At 40.9% G+C, this 22,072-nt stretch overlaps 1 protein-coding gene across 3 annotated transcripts; it reads left to right on the top strand.

Annotated features, from left to right (window-relative positions):
• Positions 1-173: 173 nt before the first annotated feature.
• wdr91 (WD repeat domain 91) lies at positions 174-22,057 on the top strand. Of its 3 annotated transcripts, none has more exons than XM_044173853.1 (18): positions 174-298; positions 2,577-2,720; positions 2,793-2,972; positions 3,061-3,262; positions 3,419-3,519; positions 4,240-4,349; positions 12,448-12,583; positions 13,485-13,682; positions 14,488-14,681; positions 14,956-15,010; positions 15,141-15,236; positions 15,830-15,924; positions 17,000-17,153; positions 19,614-19,722; positions 20,456-20,568; positions 20,769-20,876; positions 21,227-21,316; positions 21,723-22,057. In XM_044173853.1, exons 2-18 carry the CDS (start codon positions 2,598-2,600, stop codon positions 21,885-21,887), a joined length of 2,229 nt encoding a protein of 742 aa, XP_044029788.1. In that variant the 5' UTR covers positions 174-298; positions 2,577-2,597; the 3' UTR covers positions 21,888-22,057. The 3 variants fall into 3 exon arrangements, with proteins under 3 accessions (XP_044029788.1, XP_044029789.1, XP_044029790.1); XM_044173854.1 differs by lacking the exon at positions 174-298 and adding an exon at positions 299-496; XM_044173855.1 differs by lacking the exon at positions 174-298 and adding an exon at positions 305-496 and having other exon boundaries at positions 3,061-3,268; positions 3,437-3,519.
• The last annotated feature ends 15 nt before the right edge of the window (positions 22,058-22,072 follow it).

Below are 22,072 nucleotides of genomic sequence, written 5' to 3'. Positions count from 1 at the left end.
GGAAGTAAACATGTTGACTTTTAGCTCATAAATGGTTGATGTATGAAGGTAATGCATTGCTTGTAAAATATCAATTTGAGGAAAAGTAAGAATCTGCTTTGTGTCACTTTTGTTAGTAGCAGTTAAAATCCTAACGTGCAGTAACATTCATTTGGGGTTCTTTAACATTCAAACTGTAGTATGGCGTGGCGGCCTCCAGGGGGCGCTCTGGGTTCACCACTAACTGTCCACGTCACATGAACTCGTCACATGACTGCCAGGACGAACACAACAGGAAGAGACTCGTGTCTGTATTGTTGTGAGTATTTAACATTTTATCACATTCAGAATTAGACTCTGTGCTCCAGCTGTTTCTTGGATCTAGATACTGTTGAATCCGGATTCGGGGGTTGAAGGTTTTGTGTCACGGCGGTAACCTATATGCTGTTGTCCTGCGCGAAGACACCGAACTCCACAAAAAAATCGCTCAATTGAAGAATCTTGATTATCAACCGAGGTACGTAAATAGTAAGCCGTGACTGAAGGCCTGTCTTGTATAAACGCGATTTGCATGTTAACTCGGCATAAATCCCCCCAAGTGTTATTCACGTTCGTCAGTGTATCAGAATATGACCACGTCCTTGTTATGGTGGCACGCAGCGTTGCGGAAAGTGAAAATGAACTGGAGCTTCTGTGACACTTGAGATTTTACACAGATATCTTGAGTGAGTTTCACTGAGCGACGTCACCAGTGGTGTAACGTTAGAGTGAATGCGATCGTTTCCTTAATTATACATGTGTCCAGTTTTAGGAGATTTTTGAATGGAGTTTGGCTTGAGGGTTAGCAACTAAGAGCGGAAGGAATCAAAACTACTCACTACAGAAACCGTTAGATTCAGAGGGGCATTTCACTTTACGCTTTACGCTGTTAACGACGTCCGAGCGGTCTCATACACAGTCGGAACTTGATGTCCGTCCTGCCGGACAGGACGGCAGGCTTGCTGCCTGCCGGACAGGACGGCAGCCTTCCTGCCTGCCGGACAGGACGACGGCAGCCTGCGTGGCCGCGTGCCTGCCGGACAGGACGGCAGCCTTCCTGCCTGCCGGACAGGACGGCAGCCTGCGTGGCCGCGTGCCTGCCGGACAGGACGGCAGCCTTCCTGCCTGCCGGACAGGAAGGCAGGCTGCCTGCCTGCCGGACAGGACGGCAGCCTGCGTGCCTGCCTGCCCCAGCGAGGTGGAAGTGGACACTTTAGAAACATGTCATCAATCGACTTGATCTGTAGATGAAGCGTTTAAAGGTCGTTAGTCGAAATAAGACTAACTGGGCTGGTATTGTGATATCAATATAAATAATGTGATGATGTGTAGGTGATTATTATTATTGGTTATTTATGACATTTTCAATCTAAATCCACATGAATCCAAAATTCATGTGGATTTGATGGACCTCTACATACCAATATCACCCTTAGTGGTTTGTTATGTATTAGTGATGATAATGTTTTAGATGTATTTTTTCCATTTGTTATTTAGAACAATTTTCAGATATTTTACAAAAGAAAAAGGCAACCTCGACAATACAGGTCAACCAGTGGGCTACACGTTTCTTACTTAGTGACACAGTGTCCTTAGTTTTATCCAGATCATTGACTGTATGTAAAGATGATCCAGATACAAACAGGAGAGCGTACTTGTGTGCAGGGAAGGAGATCCGTTTCTCTGCCCCAGTCCTCAGGGGAAAAGTCAGTTTCAGCATCGCAAATATTTTCCTTTCTATGTCCATCCATTGTTTATGTCCGGGAGGTTCAGTTTAACAGCAGTTTTTAGAAATGCAGTTCACTATATGACTGGTCCAACTCAACAAAGGGTCCGTGGTTCCCTTCAATATAATTCCAATAAGTTCCATGCACTGAGGTTTACAGAAAGTTTGGGGGGAAAGAGAGCGCTGTTATCAGATGGGTACTCAGTATGTTGATGTATCTGAATCGTATCGGGAAAGAAGTGGAATTGGAGCATCCCTAACTAATCTTTCTATAATCAGACCAAGATCAAATATGTCACTCTCCTGAGGGATCTCTCTGAAGGTTAAACACACAGTCTTCCAAAATATCTCTTTTACACTGCAGGCCACTGCAGCAGAATACAGAAAAATGTAACTCAAACTTTGAAAATACTTCAGATAAATTTAAATAAATAAGTTTCGTAATGGAAAAGTGATGAAATATTCTTCTTACTGCTGTGTCCGTCAGAGTTTTTCACTCTTTTGAAGAAAACAAGGACTTTATGGAATAAATTGCTTACTGGATAGGGACATGTCTTGCTGTTATGTTGCTCTTCATGTGAGGTGTGATAACAAAACAAAAAAATTCCAACCACATTTCCTCCATTTCCTAAGGCATTAGACTAGATTGGACTTGATAGTCAGATTTCTCTGAATCTGATGTTGCCTCAGTAGACAACTCTGTTTCATATAAAACAGAATGATTACAGAAGACACACACCAAACAGATCCGTTTTTCCTGATTGGTTTGAAATGAACAAGAAAACTGTATTGTATAACTGTATTATACACTGTATAATATTGTACCTTGCAGGGTCAGAGGTCAGAGGTCACCATGGGGTCTGCAGTGGAGAGGACAGACGAACACGTGAGAGAGTATCTGCTCTATCGCGGCTTCACCAGCACTCTGAAACACCTGGACGGCGAGATCAAAGCCGACAAGGAGAAAGGCTTCAGGGTACGGCTGATTCTTTTTTTAAAAGGGCTGATTTTTAGGTTTGCCATTCATCTAAAACAACTTTGTCTGCAGGTGGATAAGATCATCGATCAGCTGCAGCAGTTTGTCCAGAGCTTCGACCTGTTTGGTCTGAAGGAGTACTGGCTTTACTTGGACAGACGTCTGTTCTGCAGACTGGAGGATGTTTACAGGTCCACAGTCAACAAACTGAGAACCAGCCTGTACAGATACTACGTCATCAATACCATCCAGGTAACATCCTGTAGAGAAATCCAACGCACCACACTGTACGTTTCTGAAACAGAGCAACAGTTAAACATCTCTCCTTTCATCCTCCTAGAAAGGAAACCTGGAGAAGACCCAGGAGTTTTTCCAGAAGCAGGCATTGGAGCTGCAGGGTCAGGGCGAGTGGCGTGACTGGTTCATCCTGCCGTTTATCCCCGCCCCCGAGCAGAACCCCGCCTTCTCTCCGTACTTCTCCCGCCAGTGGGCCGACACTTTCCTGGTTTCACTGCACAACTTCCTGTCTGTCCTCTTCCAGTGTATGCATATCCTTTACAATTTTACAGTTGAATGTCCAGTTTGTAGCTAGATTAGATGTAATAGTGAAGACGTTGTAATGCATGTCTGAAACTTTAGAGGGTGCCACACTTATCCACTGTGTCTGTCATTTAAACTCTGAATTTGCTGGTTTCCAGTCCATAACTGGTTTTCACCCCAGCCAGTCCTGCTGAGTTTTGATGCTGAAGTCCAGAAGACAACCAGCCTGACAGAAGAGAACGAACAGCTCCGCCAGCTGGTGAGAAGAACCATCAAATAAAATGTTTCCTGTTTTAACACGCAATATGTTTTATGGACAAAATAAGTCAAAAAGATAAATGGAAATTTTAAGTCTCATGTGGTTTAAGCAATTCCTTTAATGGTTCAACAAGTTCCATTCAACTTATTTAAAAAGCTGAGTGAGATTTAAATAGTCCTGTTATTTGGTATTAAAATTGCATATTTTTATGACGATGAAGTATTCCCAAGATTAGCTTTATAAGTCAGTTTAGTATAGTGCAAGTATAGTAAAGTAAGTATATGGAACGTTTTAAGTTTCATATTGTGTATTAAACCCCATTTGGATAAAAGGCCCTATCATCAGGTTTGAAAAAGTTTCATTATTTAGTTGAAAAAGTCCCTTTATTTGGTTTAAAAAGTCTCGTCACTTATTTTAAAAACTCTAATCATTTGTTTAAAATGTCCCATGATTTAGTGATAAGTTCAGATAGTGATGAGATCACTATCTTTCAAAGTTCCACTATTTGTAACATGTAAGACCCTTCTAGCCTCCTCACCAGGTTTCATTTTAAAGCCCCATTATGACATTTAAGCAATCAAGTTTTAAAATCTCTCATCATTTGATCTGAACAATCGTTTCATCTCAACAGTCCCATGCTGAGGTTTGGTTAGATGGTACTGGGGTATAATTTTTCTTGTTATTGTATCTGACCTGTCTGTCTCGTCTTATCTCTTCCAGCTGTTTGCACTTCAGACAGAGAGTCGGGACCAGAGAGATGGAGACGAGATGGTCCACCACAAGCTGCCGGTGTACGTGCAGAACATGGACCGACTTGGAGACACTGAGCTGTGAGACACTAACATCACTGTTTTTACTGATGACTGACTACAACTAAAATGGCTGCCATTCTGTCACTTTTTTTTAATGCTCATTGTGTTGACTCTTGATTCCATGCTTTTCTAAAATGGCTGATCCCAGTGACCCTGAGCGGTTTGGTACTTCTTTGGTGCATCCAAGATGGCGGTTATGCTTTAAATGAAATGGAAGTATTATTTTTCTGATGTATTAGAATCTCTGGATATAAACTGTTTAAAACAGAGGTTCTCAATTAACAGGTATGAACTAAGTTCTGGTTTTATATCGGTTTAAGCACTTAATACAGTTTTTGCTTTTCATTTATGTGTTTTTACAGATGGCAGCCAATCTTCTTTCTAAAAGGTCTTTTAAAATGTTAATCAGAGCATCATTTCTATCCATCGCAATTTTGTTTTTTTGTCCTGATGGGTTTTTTTTTTTTTTATTTCTAACCACCAAACACAGGACAGACACATGAAATGTTTCTGATGTTAGCACTTTAGCATGGTAGCTTGTTGTTCAGTTTTACCTCACTGCATTGACTGACTGCATTTGTTTTACTGGAATTTTATTTTAAAAGTTTCACTATGAAGTCTAATATGTCGATTGTTTCCTGAATTTTAGAACATAACATGGCTGACCTCATGTTAAATGAAGGGTGCCAAAGTTCTTTGCTAATGTTACTGAAAAATTAAAAATATGATTTGAGGCCTGAGATTTATTTGTGAATTTTGAGGATAAAGTAGACATTTTGAGAACAAAGTCTGAAATTCTGAGTAATGCTGGAGTAGTCACATGTGTGAGACTAAAATAAGACTTCTCACTTAATTCTCAGAATTGTTAAATTAACGTAATTTCTTCAAAAGCTTTTGGCATTAATCGTCTTCCGTAGAACAGCAGTGTCATGTGATGAGGAGGGAGGACTGTGAGGATGTTTTTGTTTGCTTGAAGCTTAAACAGGCTGTCATTCAGAAACCTCATATCTTCATCCCAGAGTCACTTTTAGAAGAATTTACTTTATTTTTAAAGCAGACAACACTGCTGAGTTATTTTGTGTTTATTCTTATAAAATACATATTTAAAAAGCTTTTAACTAACTTATTGTTAATGATACAGTATTTATGCTGTTTTTACACTGTGTGCTGTGATGCAGTTGATGTTGCCAAATAAACAATTCACCTGATGAATTGTTGTTTCTTGTCAGTACGATGCATTTTTGAAATTTTCACTCGGGGTTCTCACATGCTGACAGAGGACTGTAGACAGGGCTGACAAATACAGTACACTCTACAATGAATACTACTAATAAGAAACTTTAATATACAGTAAAACATAATGAGATGTCAAGCATAGAAAAACGTGAAAATATAGATAAAACTTTGTAGAAGCAGAAGAGGTGATTTAAAGGAACAGCCTTAGCCTCTCAAGCCCCCCTAAAACAGGCTTTTGAGGGGAGAGCAACTCTAAGATATAATCTGGAAGCCTGGCCATAAAGAGCAGTAAAAGTATTCTTAAAATAAAATCTTAAAATCCCAATCCTGAAACAAATGGGTAACTAGTGCAGTGATGCTAAAAGTAGATAATCTCCTTTTCTGGCATTAGTTAAACTTCTAGCAGCTGTATTTTCTACTAGTAAAAATACTAAACCTCACAGAAGACTGTTGCAGTAGACTAGTCCTGAGGAAACAAAGGTATGACCGATATTATGGGCAAGTGCTGGAATCTTAAAATGGCTCTCACTCCAGAGGTGCCAGTTTTACTGTAGACAAGAATGATAAAGAAGTTAACTTTGTGCATCTCTGAATTCCCAGAGTTCTGTTAGTTTACTCTCTGAACCCACCGGGAGGTTAGTAAAAATTCTCAACCATGGCACAATATATCAGAGTGGATGAGGATATTGCCATTGTTTACATTCCAGTGTAGTCCACAGCATTGTTTTCTGCACCTCATTCTGCATGCTACCTCGTGCAGACTATTGGCTCTTGTGTGTTTGATCTGAAACCGCCTAACTAATAGACTCTTTTTGGGAGACCTGAGAGTAATGCATTGCAGTATTCGAGCCTACCTTATGTGTGGTAGAAAGAAAAGCATCATCAGGATCAACACCTATATAGAGTTTGGTGTCATTGGCATAGCAATGAAATAAATACTGCGCTTGCAAATAATGACTCCTAGTGGTAACATTTACAGACAGTTTTTCAAAGAAGCCTTCAAAATATCCTAAGAAGTAATGATCGTACATGTTTCTCAGAAGAAACACCAGTGTTTTTTTCTTCTGCATCACTGACCAAAAAAGGTTTGGGTAACAAATATCCAACCTTTTACGCAACATATGTAATAATCTAATAAACAGATTGCCATGAAATTCAATTTGTATTTTCAGCATATATAAATAACATACAAATGAAATACATTAAAGCAACTCACAGCTTAACATAAAACAGCATAAAATATGCAGCTCTTAGTTCAGATGAATGGTATTTGGCAATATTAAGACATTTAACTGGTCACCAGCTTCTGTTAAACAAGACAAGAAGAAACAACATGAGGTTACAGTACTTGGCTGAAAGCATTTTACAGTTTGTACTGTTGTCGTCCACTGTTTAGGCTGCAACAAGACTTAAGAGTCTACAGTTTCGCTAGCAGTTCTCTGAGGCTGTAATGCTCATTGCTAAGAAAATCAAACTGTTAGATAAACCAAAGTATTGCATAACTTGACATTTTGATTTGGTACTAGATGAAAAGTCTGGGATTACCAAAGTTCACAAAGACCATGAATGTCTACACCAAATTGCATATTAATCCAGTTGTTGTTGTTGAGACATTTCACTCTGAACCACAAATGTTGACCTGCTGGTGGCACTAGATAAAACGTCAGGGGATCACCAATGTCACTGGGCTTCATTCTCTGAGAACCATGAATGTCTGTACAAAATTTCATGACAACCCATCTAATAAATATTTCAGTCTGGACCAAAGTCATTGTCATTCCTAGAGCCACGCCACAAGCGCGACTAAAAACCGTTGATGCGTAGTTGCTTTGTCATTGTCGCCTTGTTGCGTTTTTCTTCCCACTGATGTAAAATCTCAACTGCTTTGCAGACCAGACATCAAGTGTCACTGTCCTCATCTTTGTTCTCGTCTTTCTCGTTTTCTTTGTCAATTATGTATTTTACATTACAAAATAGCAGCTGTGTTTGTTTTCTTTATTGCTGTTTCACATTGTTATTGCATTGCTGTTTGGTTGGCTGTTGTCTTCTACGTGTTTGATACCGTCATCTTTGTTGTAGAGTTTTGACATTATTACTCCCGGAAATATAATGCATAGTGCTGGGTTGAGCTTTTTACTCTAGTCTCAACCAAACACACTAATCTCTATCAACTATCAGACAACACCACTGGAAGCAGTTGGGTGGATGCAGTGAAGTTTTTGTCAGTGCAAACATTATTCTTCCTGTTGCTGCTTCACAACTTCCTGTGGCCATAGTCACAACTGCTAATTCTTCTGTGCGTTAAAATAGGTCTACATAAAGATATGGACCTATAGACAGTTTTTTGTCAGCAGGTCGAGGTTCAAGGTTTATTTATTTGTTATTTAACAACACAGAGTTGCACAATGAACATAAATATACAAATATTTAAAATTAGAATAGAATAAAAATCAATACACTATATACAGTTACTTATGTACATATATAATACACGTATACACACAAAGTATGTACAGTATGTGCAATATCAGTGTAATATGAGTATTTTTAATTATAGTGCAAGAAAGACTTTGATTTTAGTGGGAATGAGGGTAGTGCAAAAGGTAGTGGTATGGTAATGTGCAAAACCAGCATAACAGAAAGTTATGGGGGGGGTTACTGTCTATTAGTATCCTTTGGGCTCTGCGCAGACATCATCTCACTGATATCACTGATGCTCGGCAGGTTGGTACCAATGATGTTCTGAGCGGTTTTAATCACCTGCTGCAGAGCCCTCCGGTTCTGGGCCGTGCACATCCCATGCCAGTTTGTGAAGTTTCCAGTCAGGATGCTTTCTGTTGCTCCTCTGTTAACAAGAACTTGGCACAGGAATTTCGCCTTCGTAATTAATATTATAAAGAGTACGGTCTAGACCTGCTCTATTTGAAAAGTGCAATGAGATAACTTCTGTTATGAATTGGCGCTATATAAATAAAATTGAATTGAATTAAGTTTCCTTAAGAAAAACAGTCATTTCTGAGCTTTCTTGACGAGGGTGGAGATGTGAGAGGACCATGACAGGTTTTCTGTGATGCTGATTCCCAGGAACCTAAAACTGTTCACTTGCTCCAACTCAGCTCCACTGATGTAGACAGGGGTGTATGTCTTTGCCTCCTTTTACTGAAAATCAACGATCAGCTCCTTGGTTTTGCTGACGTTGAGCAGTAGGTTGTTATCTGCGCACCACTCTGCAAGATTGTTGATTTCCTCCCGATATGAAGTCTCATCGTTGTTTGAAATCTAGCCAATGATGGCGGTGTCATCCACAAACTTCACAACAAAGTTGTCTCCATGTCGGTAGCTGCAGTGGGTGTACAGCGTGAACAGGAGGGGACTGAACACACAACCCTGGGGGGCTCTGGTGTTCAGCACTAGAGTGGAGGAGGTGTGAGCGCCAATCAGAACTGTCAGGGGTCTGTTTGTGAGGAAGTCCAATATCCAATTACAGAGTGTGGTACTCAAGCACAGAGTGCAGAGTTTTCCAATCAGTTTCATGGGGGAGATTGTGTTCAGTGCTAAGCTGAAATCAACAAACAGCATTCTGATGTAGGTGGTGTTGTTCTCAAGGTTGGTGGAGACTGAGTGGAGGGCAGTGGAGATGGCATCCTGTGTGGATCTGTTAGTTCTGAATGCAAACTGGTGAGGGTCCAGGCTGGCTGGGATGTTGTTCTTTATGTGCTGGAGAACCAGTTCCTCAAAGCACTTGGGTGGTGAGAGCCACAGGGCGGTAGTCCTTTAGACTAGACACTGCAAACCTTTTAGGTACAGGGACAATGGTGGTTGTCTTGAAACAGGTGGGATCAATCTCCTGAGACAGTGATATGTTAAAAATGTCAGTAATAACATCAACTAGCTGGTTGGCACATGTTCTTGATACACGGCCAGGGATGTCATCAGGCCCAGCAGCTTTACTCATATTCACTCTCAGCAGGATTCTTCTCACATCTGCTGTGGATACTGACAGTGACTGGTCCTCTGGAGGCAGAGTGGACTTTACAGCTGAGTCTTTGTTGGGGAGATCAAAACGAGCATAAAATGTGTTGAGCTCATCTGGTAATGTGGCCTCACACATGATGGGGGCACTCCTGCTTTCGTAGCCTGTGATGTTTTTGATCGGCTGCCACATATCTTTGGTGTTGCTGGTGTTGTGGTCTCTCTCCAGTCTCTCCTGATGTCTCAGCTTTACCCCCTTGATGCCAGCTTTCAGTCTTGCTCTGGCAGTGCTGTAAGCTTCCTTGTCACCAGACCGAAAGGTAGCTTTGTTGGATCTGAGTAGAACCCTCACCTCTCCATTCATCCAGGCTTTCTCGTTGGGGAATGATAGTGTCTTTGTGATCACCACCTCATCAACACATTTGCTGATGTATGATGTCACTGATGATGTATATTTCTTAAGACTGATGTAGTTCTCCTGGGTGGTGGCATCTCTGAACATGAAACAGTCTATGCACTGAAACAGTCCCGTAGATTGAACTGCTTTTACTGATGGTTTGACCCTCAACTGGCAGTAAGTAGGCAGGAGAAGCAGGGAAATATGGTCTGATTGACCAAAGTGGGGGTGGGGGAGAGCTTTGTAGCTTCCAGAAATGTTTGTGTAAACATGGTATTTGTTCCCCTGGTGGGGGTGTGGGCATGCTGGTGGAATTTAGGTAAAATAGTTCTGAGGCCTGTTTGATTAAAATTGCCAGCTACGATAAAGGTTTGCCTTTATTTATTGAGGTTGTGTTGTCATGTGACTGCTGATGACCTCATGCAGTTCCTGTAGTGCATTTTCTGAATTTGTGTCTAGGGGAATGTAAACAGCAACAACAAAAACACTGTGAATTCTCTGGGCAGATAATGTGCTTGGCATCTTAACATTAAAAACATCTGGGGAACATTGACCATCAACACTGACTTTGTTTGAGCACCAAGCATCATTGATGTAAACACAGAGTCCGCCTCCCCTCGTCTTACCGGAGTCTTGTGTTCTGTTGGTGCGGAACATTTGTCTGCCCGTCAAGTGTGATAGCTTGCTCCTGGATGTTATGATACAGCCAGGTCTCTGTAAAGATGACTCTGATTTCCTGTTGCTGGGCTAGCCTGAGACTTATTTCATCCATTTTATTTTCCTGAGACACGACATTAGCCACGAGGAACGACATGCAACAAAGGTCCCTGACCAGACTTGAAGCAGGGACATTGTGGTTCATGGTTCGCGCCTTAAGGCCACCAATGCGCCTCATTATTGCTGTCTTTGTTGTCTTTGTGTTTGATATTGTCTTCATTGTTGCTTGACATTGTCTTTTACGTTGTTGCCGCGGTTGCTGTTGTCTTCTTGTCCCTCTGGCACATTTGTCTTTGATGTTGTCTTCTAGCTTATCTTTGGATAAGAAAAGATTTTTTGACAGATTTCCTCTACAAAGAAATTAAAATGGTGAAATAAGAAATAACATACTAGAAATAGGGTAATGTATTAATATATGCTTTCAAATATATATTTAATATTTTCAATAGACAAATATAAAAGGTTTTGCATTTTTTCTATAATTGCAGTTTTGCAAAATAATGTTCTTAAAATACCTCTGTACTATGTGAAATATGTCCTAGTATTACAGTTAATAGTACAGTAATAGCTGCCATGCAGTTGCCATACCAGTGCTTTATCCCTTCAGAAGCATTTATATTGAAATTTTAAGAAAAGAGAATATACTGTGAATATACCGTTACCGTCCGTGCTTCAAATTATACCATGATAGAAATTTTAGGCCATACCGCCCAGCCCTACGTGCACCTAAATCTTGTGCTGGTGCACCTAAATGAAAAAGTTAAGCACACCAGTGCCACCACTGTAAAAAGATAGTCTGGAGCCCTGAGCAGGACTTAACAGAGATAAGGAGAAAGATAACATCGGTAGGTGCGTTTCCATCCATGCACATATAGGCATTTTCAATTTGTGCATAAAAACAGGTGGATGGAAACACTGCAAATTAAAAATGGCAGAAATAAAAAACAAAAACTCAAAATATAACAAGAGTTTTTATACTTAGCTGAGGTGGAAAAATTGGTGTATAGTTAAAAGCAAAATGCGAAGTGCAATGGAAACTGACTTGGAAACAGCTAATAAGTGATGATGTACATGCAGTATGTGACTTAAATGTCCACTGATGCTTCCGCTTCAACGGAGAGACTAAAAATAGCAGCGCCCAACTCCTGATATTCCCATAACAGTAGTGGATGGAAACGCACATTAATTCACATTTTCTTTTGCAGATTTTCTGGACATTTTGTTAAAATTTGCGCAACATTTGGATGGAAATCTGGCTAACGACGAGGCAAATGCACAACAGATGGTGTTTTGCCATAAATGTAGGCAACAGTAAAGCATTGGCAAATAAATCATACAGTCTTCATCACTGACACAAATGGAACCTTATATTTCACAATGTTCATGTCTGCTTAGGATACTCATTACGAAAGCATTGCAGTCTACCTATTTTATAGTGCAAAGGGAGCATGACTCCACACCTTTGTTGTTGGTCTTTGTGCTTCTGTTCTGCTGTGGGCTTCTGGCGGCTTCGTGTGAGTCATGAATATCTTGTTCCATAGTGAAGTTATTTTACAGCGTTGACTTGTAGTGCTCTGTTTCTGAAGGCTTGCTCCAAACCAAGGGCGACTCCAGAATGAGAGGAAGGGTTAATGGATAGAACTGGGACATGTGTTTGTCCTGCTCTTACTAGTCAGTCTCTGCATGCTCCTTAATCTTGAATCCTGTATCTTCATTACAGCTTGGATTCATTTTGTGCTCATTCGGTGCTCTGTTATTAAACTCACTTTTTGTTCACTCCCTCCACCCTCTTAGGGACTTGGTGTCGAGCCAGCGCACTGTGAGCACCACCACTACTCCCTCCAGAAACTTCTTCTCTACATTCCTACCTCAGGGAAGACGCACCCCAGGGAAACCACCTCAGTTCACCACTGGGTCCTCTCCAAGCCAGGTATCAGTACAGTGGGCGAGCACGACCCACCAACCAATCCGTGAGAGCAGGGAAGATGTTTAAAGGAAGTTTAAGTTTAAAAGCTCAGTGGGACCATAAACAGGAAATTTAATTTCTTTGAAAGCAGATTATGGCAGCTGCTAAATTTCCAAACGACTTTGAATCTACAGTTGGTTGGATGTTTGAAAAAATAGTTTTCAGGTGTTTTCAGCCAAAGAGCTAAGGCGTGTTCAGCTGCAGTTCCTCTAATGTCCAGTAGTTGCTGCTCCAAGAAAATGCTGACTATTTTCTGTACTAATACAAAGTCAAGAAAGTTTTTACACAGGGCGCCTCGGTAGCTCACCTGGTAGAGCGCATAGCATGTATCAAGGCTAAGTCCTTACCGCAGCGGCTCGGGTTCGAGTCCAGCCCGGGCCCCTTGCTGCATGTCATCCCCGCTCTCTCCATTGCCTCTCCTGTCTCTCTCTACTATCACTATCAAATAAAGCTGAAATGCCACCAAAAAAAATCTTTTAAAAAAAGAAGCTTTTTACACAAGTTCAGCCCTCAAGAGATCCTTTACATTCTTATTTTCCAAGACTGAGTGGAGATTTTGAAAATTACCATCCCATCAAGAAAATCATACAGAGTAACGAAACTCCAAACCCATAATCTGTGTGAAGTCTGCTGCAAAGCAATACTGAACTGACCATCTTCCATTGGCTGATCTGATTGGGTATGATTGCCTTGATTGACAGGTGTCTCAGTCTATCACACTATCACCAATGCCACACCCCTTTGCCCTCAGAGGGTGTGGCCCTGCCAGGCTTTAAAACGTCCCTTCAGAAGCCTGTAGGGGGCAACACAGATGTTCCAGTCGTGTGATCATCTTCTGTATCTAAAATTAATTTGTTTTTTCTAGCCTGCAAAGTCAAAAGAGGCAGTCCAAGCTAAGGAGGTGAAGCCAGTTTCCAGCCAGGCATTAACCAGTGAACCTGCGAGCTCCCAGTCACAGCAGTCAACAAACCAGCCTACAAACCAGCCGACACATCCCAGACACAAGAGAATCCAGGAACATGAGAAAGAGAGGAAGGAGCTTTTCTCTAAACCACCATCACAGGTACCTGAAGGGTAGTAACTGGGGAACTGTGGTCACACCAGTCTGGTGCATTTTTACAAAATCTGGTGCATTTTCTTGTTCAGTCAGTTTTATTAAGGGAATAGTTTGTCATTTTGGGAAATAAGCATATTCACTTTCTTGCAGAATGTAAGATGAGAAGGTAATGCCGGACTCGTGTCCGTATGCTACATATGTAACTGAAGTCAGGAGGTGATTAGCTTAGCTTAGCATAAACACTGGAAGCAGGAGGAAAAATTTAAGCCTAGCTCTCTCCAAAGTTCAAAAATACACCTGCCAACACGTCTACACCTCACCAATTAACACGTTTTATTTCATTTGTTTAACTTGTACACAAAAAGAAATGTAAAAATTAGTTAAATGCTGGAATTATTTGTGGGCAAACAACAGCTGGGCGTAGTGACTTCCATGTAGGGAGTCAATGCTACAAATACATTCCCTTGAATAAACCATTATTGTGACCAAGCTAGCCAGCTTGCTAACTGGTAATTAGCTAAGTGGTAGCAAGCCAGCTAGTTTGGCGAGCAGATTAGGCTGGCCACTGCCAGCATGTTACCTCGCCAACCACAGTAGCTCTTCACCTATCTCGCAAGCAGTCACTACAACACCAAGCTTTCAGCACCACCTATTTCAAATACATTTTCTTAAAATAATTTACTAAGCCAAGAGCAGCTATTCCATTCAAATGAACTAAATTATGTTTGAAGTTTGGCTGTTGCAAATGCTTAGTAGGACTGGATGTTGATTCCATTTACACTGACAACATCCTTCCATGTGTTGTCTTCAGACACCAGAGAAGAAGGGTGAGGCGGGGGAGGTAGAGCCTCTTGCCGAGACCTCTAGCGAAACTCCTGGCTCCTCCTCAAATAGCAGGAGCTGTGGAGGAGGAGCAGAGGGAGGAGGTCTGTCAGCGGAACAGCCTTTCATCAAACTCAGCCAGGAGGAGTATGGAGAACACCACTCCTCCATCATGCACTGCAGGTCTGCCTTCAACACTCTGCCAGTTTGGTTTAACTGGTCAAACAGGGGAAGAGACTACAGACTGGCCGCACCCTTTCCTTCTCACAATATTTCACACATCTTTGAACCTGCTTGGTTTCTGAACAGAGTAACAGATTGGTGACCATCTGAGGAAATTAAGATTGTAACCGCAGGTGGACTTGGCTAGCTTTTAAAGTCACGTAAAAGATAAAAACAAAATCTAAAACTCAAATTTTTCTGTCTTTCACCCATCCCTCCTTCTTTCATTTTCCAGGGTTGACTGCTCTGGTCGCCGGGTTGCCAGTTTGGATGTGGACGGAGTCATCAAGGTGATCGGCATCATTTATCTTTTGGGGTTGTACAAACATAGTAAAGAAAAAAACATGCATATTGTTATTACTGTACATAACTAATTGAAACACACAATAAAGCCTTCTTCCTCCTGCTCCCCTTCCTCAGGTGTGGTCGTTCAACCCCATCATGCAGACCAAAGCCACCATCATGTCCAAGTCTCCTCTACTGTCTCTGGAGTGGGCCACCAAACCCGACAGACTGGTACAAACATTTAACCTGATAAAGGAAATAACGTTTACATGATTACTCTCAGTCATCAATAAAGGGCTGTGCTCAGGAAATGATTACTAAACTGAACAGAGATTCTGTGAGACACATTGTTATTCTGTCTTTAAACTATTCACATAAAACACCTGTCCAAATATACACAATACACAAAACTATAAAGACAAAGATGCAGTACAGTATGGCATCTCCACATGCAAGTACAGAAAGATAAAATTACATAAAATAAAAAAAGTATAAATACCAGGTAACACAAACAAGATGTTATGCATAAAATTGAAGCATGACACAGGATGAAAACACCAAAATGTAAAATATTATTTCCAAAGTGGTCCTGTGGAAGTTGATTCTAATAAAGTTTGGATTTTTGACACAGGCAAAACTACCCTGTATGTGACAGAGCCCCAAAGCCTACCTGTGGGGATAAAATGTCACACATAGACAGTGGGGATTCACCTCCCATTATGGGACTAAATTTTAAGTTTAAGACTTGGGTTTTGGGTTATGAATGTGTGTAAGTCATTGAAATGTCCCTTCCTAAGTGACAAAAACTCTGTGTGTGTGGTCAGTTGTTACTAGGCAGCGGTGTTGGCACAGTGCGGCTGTATGATACGGACGCCAAGAAGAATCTTTATGAGATGAACATCGACGAGACTCATCCACGGTAAACCTGCTTGTCTGTCTACTGTACTGTATGAAGTGCCTGTTCTGACTGTAGAACTGTGAAGTGATGTCATTTTAGAGGTCCTCAGCTGGTAATATAAGTACAAAAACACATAGTTAGGCTATGTGTTTTGTGTTCTAAGCAGTTTGACATTTTGGGAAATTGCCTGGTCTAGTCGCTTACTTTCTCAGAGTGAGATGAAAAGATCGATCTCAATCTCATGTCTGCGCATTAAGTATGGAGCTGGAGTCGTGACATGGTTAGCCTAGCTTAGCATAAAGACTGGAAGCAGGGGGAAACCGCTAGCCTGGCTCTGTCCAATGCTCAAAAATACACTTAACACCTCTAAAGCTCACTTATTAACACATTGTGTCTAATTTATTTAATCCATACACAAACAGAAATGTAACAAGACTAAGAGTCTACAGCCATGCTAGCAGCTCGGTGGGGCTGCACTTAGGCACAGGGATGATTTGTGCTAAATGCTATGTCAGCATGCTAACATAAATACTAATGGCAGCATGCTAACATGCTTACAATGACAATGTTAACATGCTTCTGTTTAGTAGGTGTAATGTTTACTATGTTCACCCTCTTAGTTTAGCATGTCAGCATGCTAACATTTCTTAATTTGCACAAAGTTCAGCTGAGGCTGACAGGAAGGTCATTAGTTTTGCAGGTATTTGGTCATAAACCAAAGTATTGGACAAATTAAAAACTTTGGTTTGAACTTTGGTGCCACCTGAAGATGGTGCTGGATGGAAAGGAGGGGGTTACCAACGCGATTACAATCTTCCTGTGGGGAACCTGAACGTCTGGACCAAATTTCATGGCAGTCCATCTAATGGTTGTCAAGACGATTCACTAAACAACAAAGGCTAGCTTATAACGGCAGTTTGGGGTTTTAGGGGGAGTAACATGTTGGAACTATTACTTAACAAAATAGACTAGAATATACCGGAGACTTGGATAAAAACTACGTACTTGAGTTTTACATTTTGTCATGTAGCAATGAATAGTATTTATTGCCGAAGTACAAATTCTGATAATAATATGTCCTTCCTCTGTTTCTCAGTATCTTGTCTTTAGCCTGCAGTCCCAGCGGTTCGTCGTTTGTCTGTTCAGCTGCAGCTCTCAGTCGATCTGGGAGCTGCGATTCTGTCCCTCGACTTCCTATACCGGTGTCTGGACAGCTGCTGCTCTGGGACACCAAGACTGTCAAACAACAGGTAATTAACCAGCTAGTTCAGTAATAGTTAATAACAGTGTTCATACAGACATTACAAAATGAAATTCAAGCACTATTTTTTCATTTTCAAGGACTTCACTCAAAGCAAATCATTTATTTTCAAATATAAATTTATATTAAACGTGAGTTTAAGCGGAGCTAAATGTAGAAAACAGGCCAGACTGGTCCCTGGGGGTCTGTTCTCACATCCAGTTCAAAACTGAGAGATTCACAGGAGCAGGAGCAAAACTGGAGTGAAATGCTGACAATCACAGATGGGACTTGCTCTGTGCACACTATCCAAAGACTATGGCCAATATCAGTAGAGAAGATGAACAAAGAGGGCTCAAAACCCCACTAAAATCATCTATGCAGATAGTACAATTTAACTGCTCACTCACTCTACTCAGTCCACGCAATTCGCTCAATCCACTCCTCTCCACAGCCTGCAGCGTCGGGAGACGGAGGGGGCAGGTGACTGATTCATCAATGAATCAATGCAGTGGTCGAGGCAGATGGTAAATGATAACTGGACTGTATTTATACTCGCCTTTCTAGTCTTCCGACCACTCAAAGCGCCTCACACACTACGTATCGCATTCACCCCATTCACACACATTCACACAGTGATGGCCGATGCCAGCTGCTCGTCAGTTCAAGGAAACTAATTAAGGCGAGGAAGACAGGAGCGGGAGAGCGCACCACGGAGTGGCGCAAGATGGTGACGCGTCAGAATTAAAAAATACATAAAGCTGAGCTATTTCTGATTCTGAGCATTTGATTATAATGACTTGGTCAAAATATAAGACAGCATCATGTGGTTAATTTGAAATTCAAGGACTTTTTAAGCACTTTGTTTAAAAAGGGGCTATTTTCAAGGTATTCCAGTACTTGATTTTTTTCCCACCGACTGTTTGGTCGGAGATTTGGGCGTGTTATGCACTTCTTTCTAACTCCACACCCCCAGATTCTTTTCATTTTCAGCCCCCGTCGACACTGACTCAAGTGACATCACTCAAATAAATCAAATAATGATATGTCGGGTTCTAATTTATTTTTTAAAACAACATTTAAACATTTTGATAAGGATCCATTAAATTTGGTTGTTAAAGAATTGTGGCTGAGATATGTACTGAGTGGGACATTTTACAGTAAAAAAAAAGACAAACAGCAAATATAACAGTTTCAGTCACTGGAAAATAAATGAATATCAATACAAACTATAAACAACAATATGAGTACTGTATAACAAAAATATATTCAAGATGAAAAAAGAAAAATCAGACTAAAATGCAGTCTCTAAAAAAACAAATCACAGATGTACTGTACGGTCTGGCTTTAGTTATGAACTGTACAGCCTGGAACTACATTAAACCTTAGTCTTTATTTTTATTAAAGTGCAACTCTTCGTCCTGTAATGGAGGAAAAGTAGTTCTACACCGACCTCTGTAGGTGGAAAGCCTTAAATCTGCTGCACTTCTTCAGTTGGCCGTTTTTGCAGTTGGAATTGTCCTGTCAGCAGTCTGCGGGGAAAATGCTTTCTGGACTGCAGTGTTTTTTTTAGTCGGTGTACCACAGCTGTGCCTCTGGGACAAACTAGCAGCAAAGCTAACTTTGACGTACTGTATCAGCTCTGTTAATACGCATCTCATACTCAGCGTGTCAGGATCAGCTCTGCATTGTCAAATTTGGCTCAGTTTTCTCAGTCTAGGTCTTTGGTGGCCACCCATGTCCTACGGGGGTCCACCAGACTCCACCCACTGATCAGCTTGTCAGCTGGAATGAAAACCTGCAGACCGTTGGCTCTCCATGGCACATGGTCGGACACAGCTGAAATTTGTCAGCCTCAGCTGGGTCAGGTCATGTGAGACGGATGATGGCGACAGGACAGATTACCGTGTTTCCAACTTGCAAACGTTCGCGTCACCGGCCAAATCAGGATGATTGTATGAGTGTAAAGTTGGCTGTGTGACGGTTGAAAATAATTGCTTGACAATATAACACGATATCCATTAAATTTAGGTTAATTTACCTGGAGTGACAGACGTTGGCTGATGTGAGGCATCCATGTTTGTTACACATTGCTAAGCAGCAAGAAAGATATATCGCGAGAGGTTTTAGTCGTGGATGTTGACATGAACACCTTACAAGTCAGAAACTGGAAATTAAAGTAATTCTCTCATTAATGCAATTATGTTAGCATGCTAACATGATCACTGTTGTCATGTTAATATGTTTACTCGCTTACCACTAACATGTTAATATGCTAACATTGAGCGTGTTACAATAAGCTCTATGTACAGCTGAACCATGCTAATGTTTAGCATGTAACGTTTATGCATGCTAACATGCAATCACCAATGTGATTAGGACACTGTGCGAATTACAGCATTAGCATTAGCATGTTTAGCATGAGCTTTAGTGTGGCCGTGGTATAATCAGTGTTCTGTCTGTCTCTCAGCTCCAGTTCTCTTTAGAACCGGAACCAGTAGCCATTAACTGCACAGCCTTCAACCACAATGGAAACCTGCTGGTGACCGGAGCTGCTGACGGAGTCATCAGACTGTTTGGTCAGTGTTACCAGGGACACCGCTAATGCTTATTTTCATTGTAGATTCCTCTGTTGACTATTTACGATCACTTACACTGTGGAATCTCAGAAATAACGACAGATGACCTTCATTGCTACAAGAGCTCAAAGTGACATCTTTCCAAACGTGTTTTTCTCTGACTAACAGTCATAAATCCCAGAGAGATTTGGGATTATTAAGACTATTAAGATACGATGAGATAAGATAAGCCTTTATTCATCCTCAGAGGGGAAATTTGGTTCTTGCAGCAGCACAATGACAGAAATAAGTACAGATAAAGAGAGAAAGTAAAAAATAAATAAGAGGTATAGAAAACAAAAACAAGAAGAGAAGTAACAATAGAAACGATACAAGAGCATTTAAAGACTAAATTACAAGGCAAAAGTGATGTGATTAGTAGCAGCGAGTCTCGTATACGTAAACAGTGTTACACAGTCTAGTGACTAATATTTAATATGATTAAGTAATGATACTTAGTGTTTGTATTAATATAGAAATGTAATGGAAATGTTATATAGTATATAATGTAATAAAAACAGCCTGACATATTAACAGAATCGAGTCTGTGGTCTCCACTGCTGTTGTACAGTCTGATGGCAGTGGGCACAAATGAGCGCCTCAAACCCTCAGTTTCACATCTGGATGGGGTAAAGTGTAGCGCAGAGTACTTTCTGCAACATTTGAACACAGTCCTCTGAATTCTCTGCTGCAGATATGCAGCGGTATGAGAGCGCTATGAGCTGGAGAGCTCACGACGGAGAGGTTTACAGTGTGGAGTTCAGCTATGATGAAAACACCGTTTTCAGCATCGGAGAAGATGGCAAGGTGTGTGTGTGTGTGTGTGTGTGTGTGTGTTTATTTTGTGGAAAACCCATTATGGTGACAGAATGTCTACAGATCATTTCAATTTCAACTGACTTTTTAAAACCTGTTTTAATGTTGCAGGGCATGTTGCATGTTTGGAAAGAAACCGCCATATCAGTTTTGAGTTAAGTGAATAAATGTGTGTGTGTGTGTGTGTTCAGTTCATCCAGTGGAACATCCATCGGTGTGGGGTGAAGCAGTCAGAGCAGGTTTTACCTCAGGACGCCACCGGGCCCTTCGTCCTGTCAGGGTACAGCGGGTACAAACAGGTAAGTAGTTACCATGGAAACAGCTAAGTAGTTACCATGGAAACAGCTGCTTTACCTCACAGACTGCTTCGGCTTTAGTTTGTTTTACTATAAAAACTGACATTAACACCTATTTACCTCTCTTCACTAGAGCTCTAAAGCACTGCAGAAGCAGGATGACAGTTTTCACCAACATAACTACCGTACAGGACTTAGTAGGGAAGAAATGAATTAGTCAACGCCATCATTTGCATACTAAAGTTATAATAAATTAGGTCACAGGAAGATAAATCCTGCTGATGGAATATCAGGTAAAAGAAATCGATCGACTCCAATGAATGTAATGACACTTGATGTCTACTCTTGTTCAGGTTCAGGTTCCTCGAGGTCGACTCTTTGCCTTCGACTCTGAAGGACAACACGTCCTGACGTGTTCCAGCACCGGAGGACTCATATACAGAGTAAAGACACCTCTCATCCTCAATGAACTTCTTTACTTCTTGAAATCGTCTTATATATGTATAATTATGGTATTTATTTGTTAATGTTTTATTTAGTTTGTGTTTTTATTTGTATGTAGTCATTTTAATTTATGATTGTTTTTATTATTACATTTATCGTAATTATCTTTTTGTATGATATATTTTTGATGCATTTTGATTTTCTTCCAGCTTTTTAAAATAAGAAGTTATATGAACATCAATAATTTGATGTTCTCACCTGTTAACCCAACTTATTTTAATCTTTTAATTTGAATTTGAAGTACTGAAGACTTTTTTTGTTGTTTTGTTTCCCTTGCTGGATTAAAATTAATATTTTCATTTGATGTATTATATTTTGATCTACTAACACCTCCCCCTCTTCCAGCTGACCAATGGGGAGCCGGCTCTGGAGAGCGTGCTGTCACTGGGCGGGCACAAAGCGCCGGTGGTGACAGTTGATTGGTGCTCGGCGGTGGACTGCGGCACCTGCCTGACCGCCTCCATGGATGGGAAGATCAAACTGAGCACGCTCCTGGCTCAGAAGTCCTGACTGAGGACACCTGAGGGTTCAGAGGTCATAAGAGTTTATAATAAACTGATTCAGTTTGCTCAGTCACTGATGGAGATGATTCCAGAATCTGATAGATACAGTATGTCAACAGTGAAAACTCACCAACCTGTTATAAATTCATATTAACATTAAAATCCCTCTGAAAGTTCGATCTGAGAGCAGGT

The sequence above is a fragment of the Siniperca chuatsi genome, linkage group LG18 (assembly GCF_020085105.1).
Source record: "Siniperca chuatsi isolate FFG_IHB_CAS linkage group LG18, ASM2008510v1, whole genome shotgun sequence".
In the NCBI taxonomy this organism is placed as follows: domain Eukaryota; kingdom Metazoa; phylum Chordata; class Actinopteri; order Centrarchiformes; family Sinipercidae; genus Siniperca; species Siniperca chuatsi.
This window is presented reverse-complemented; position numbering and strand designations above follow the sequence as displayed.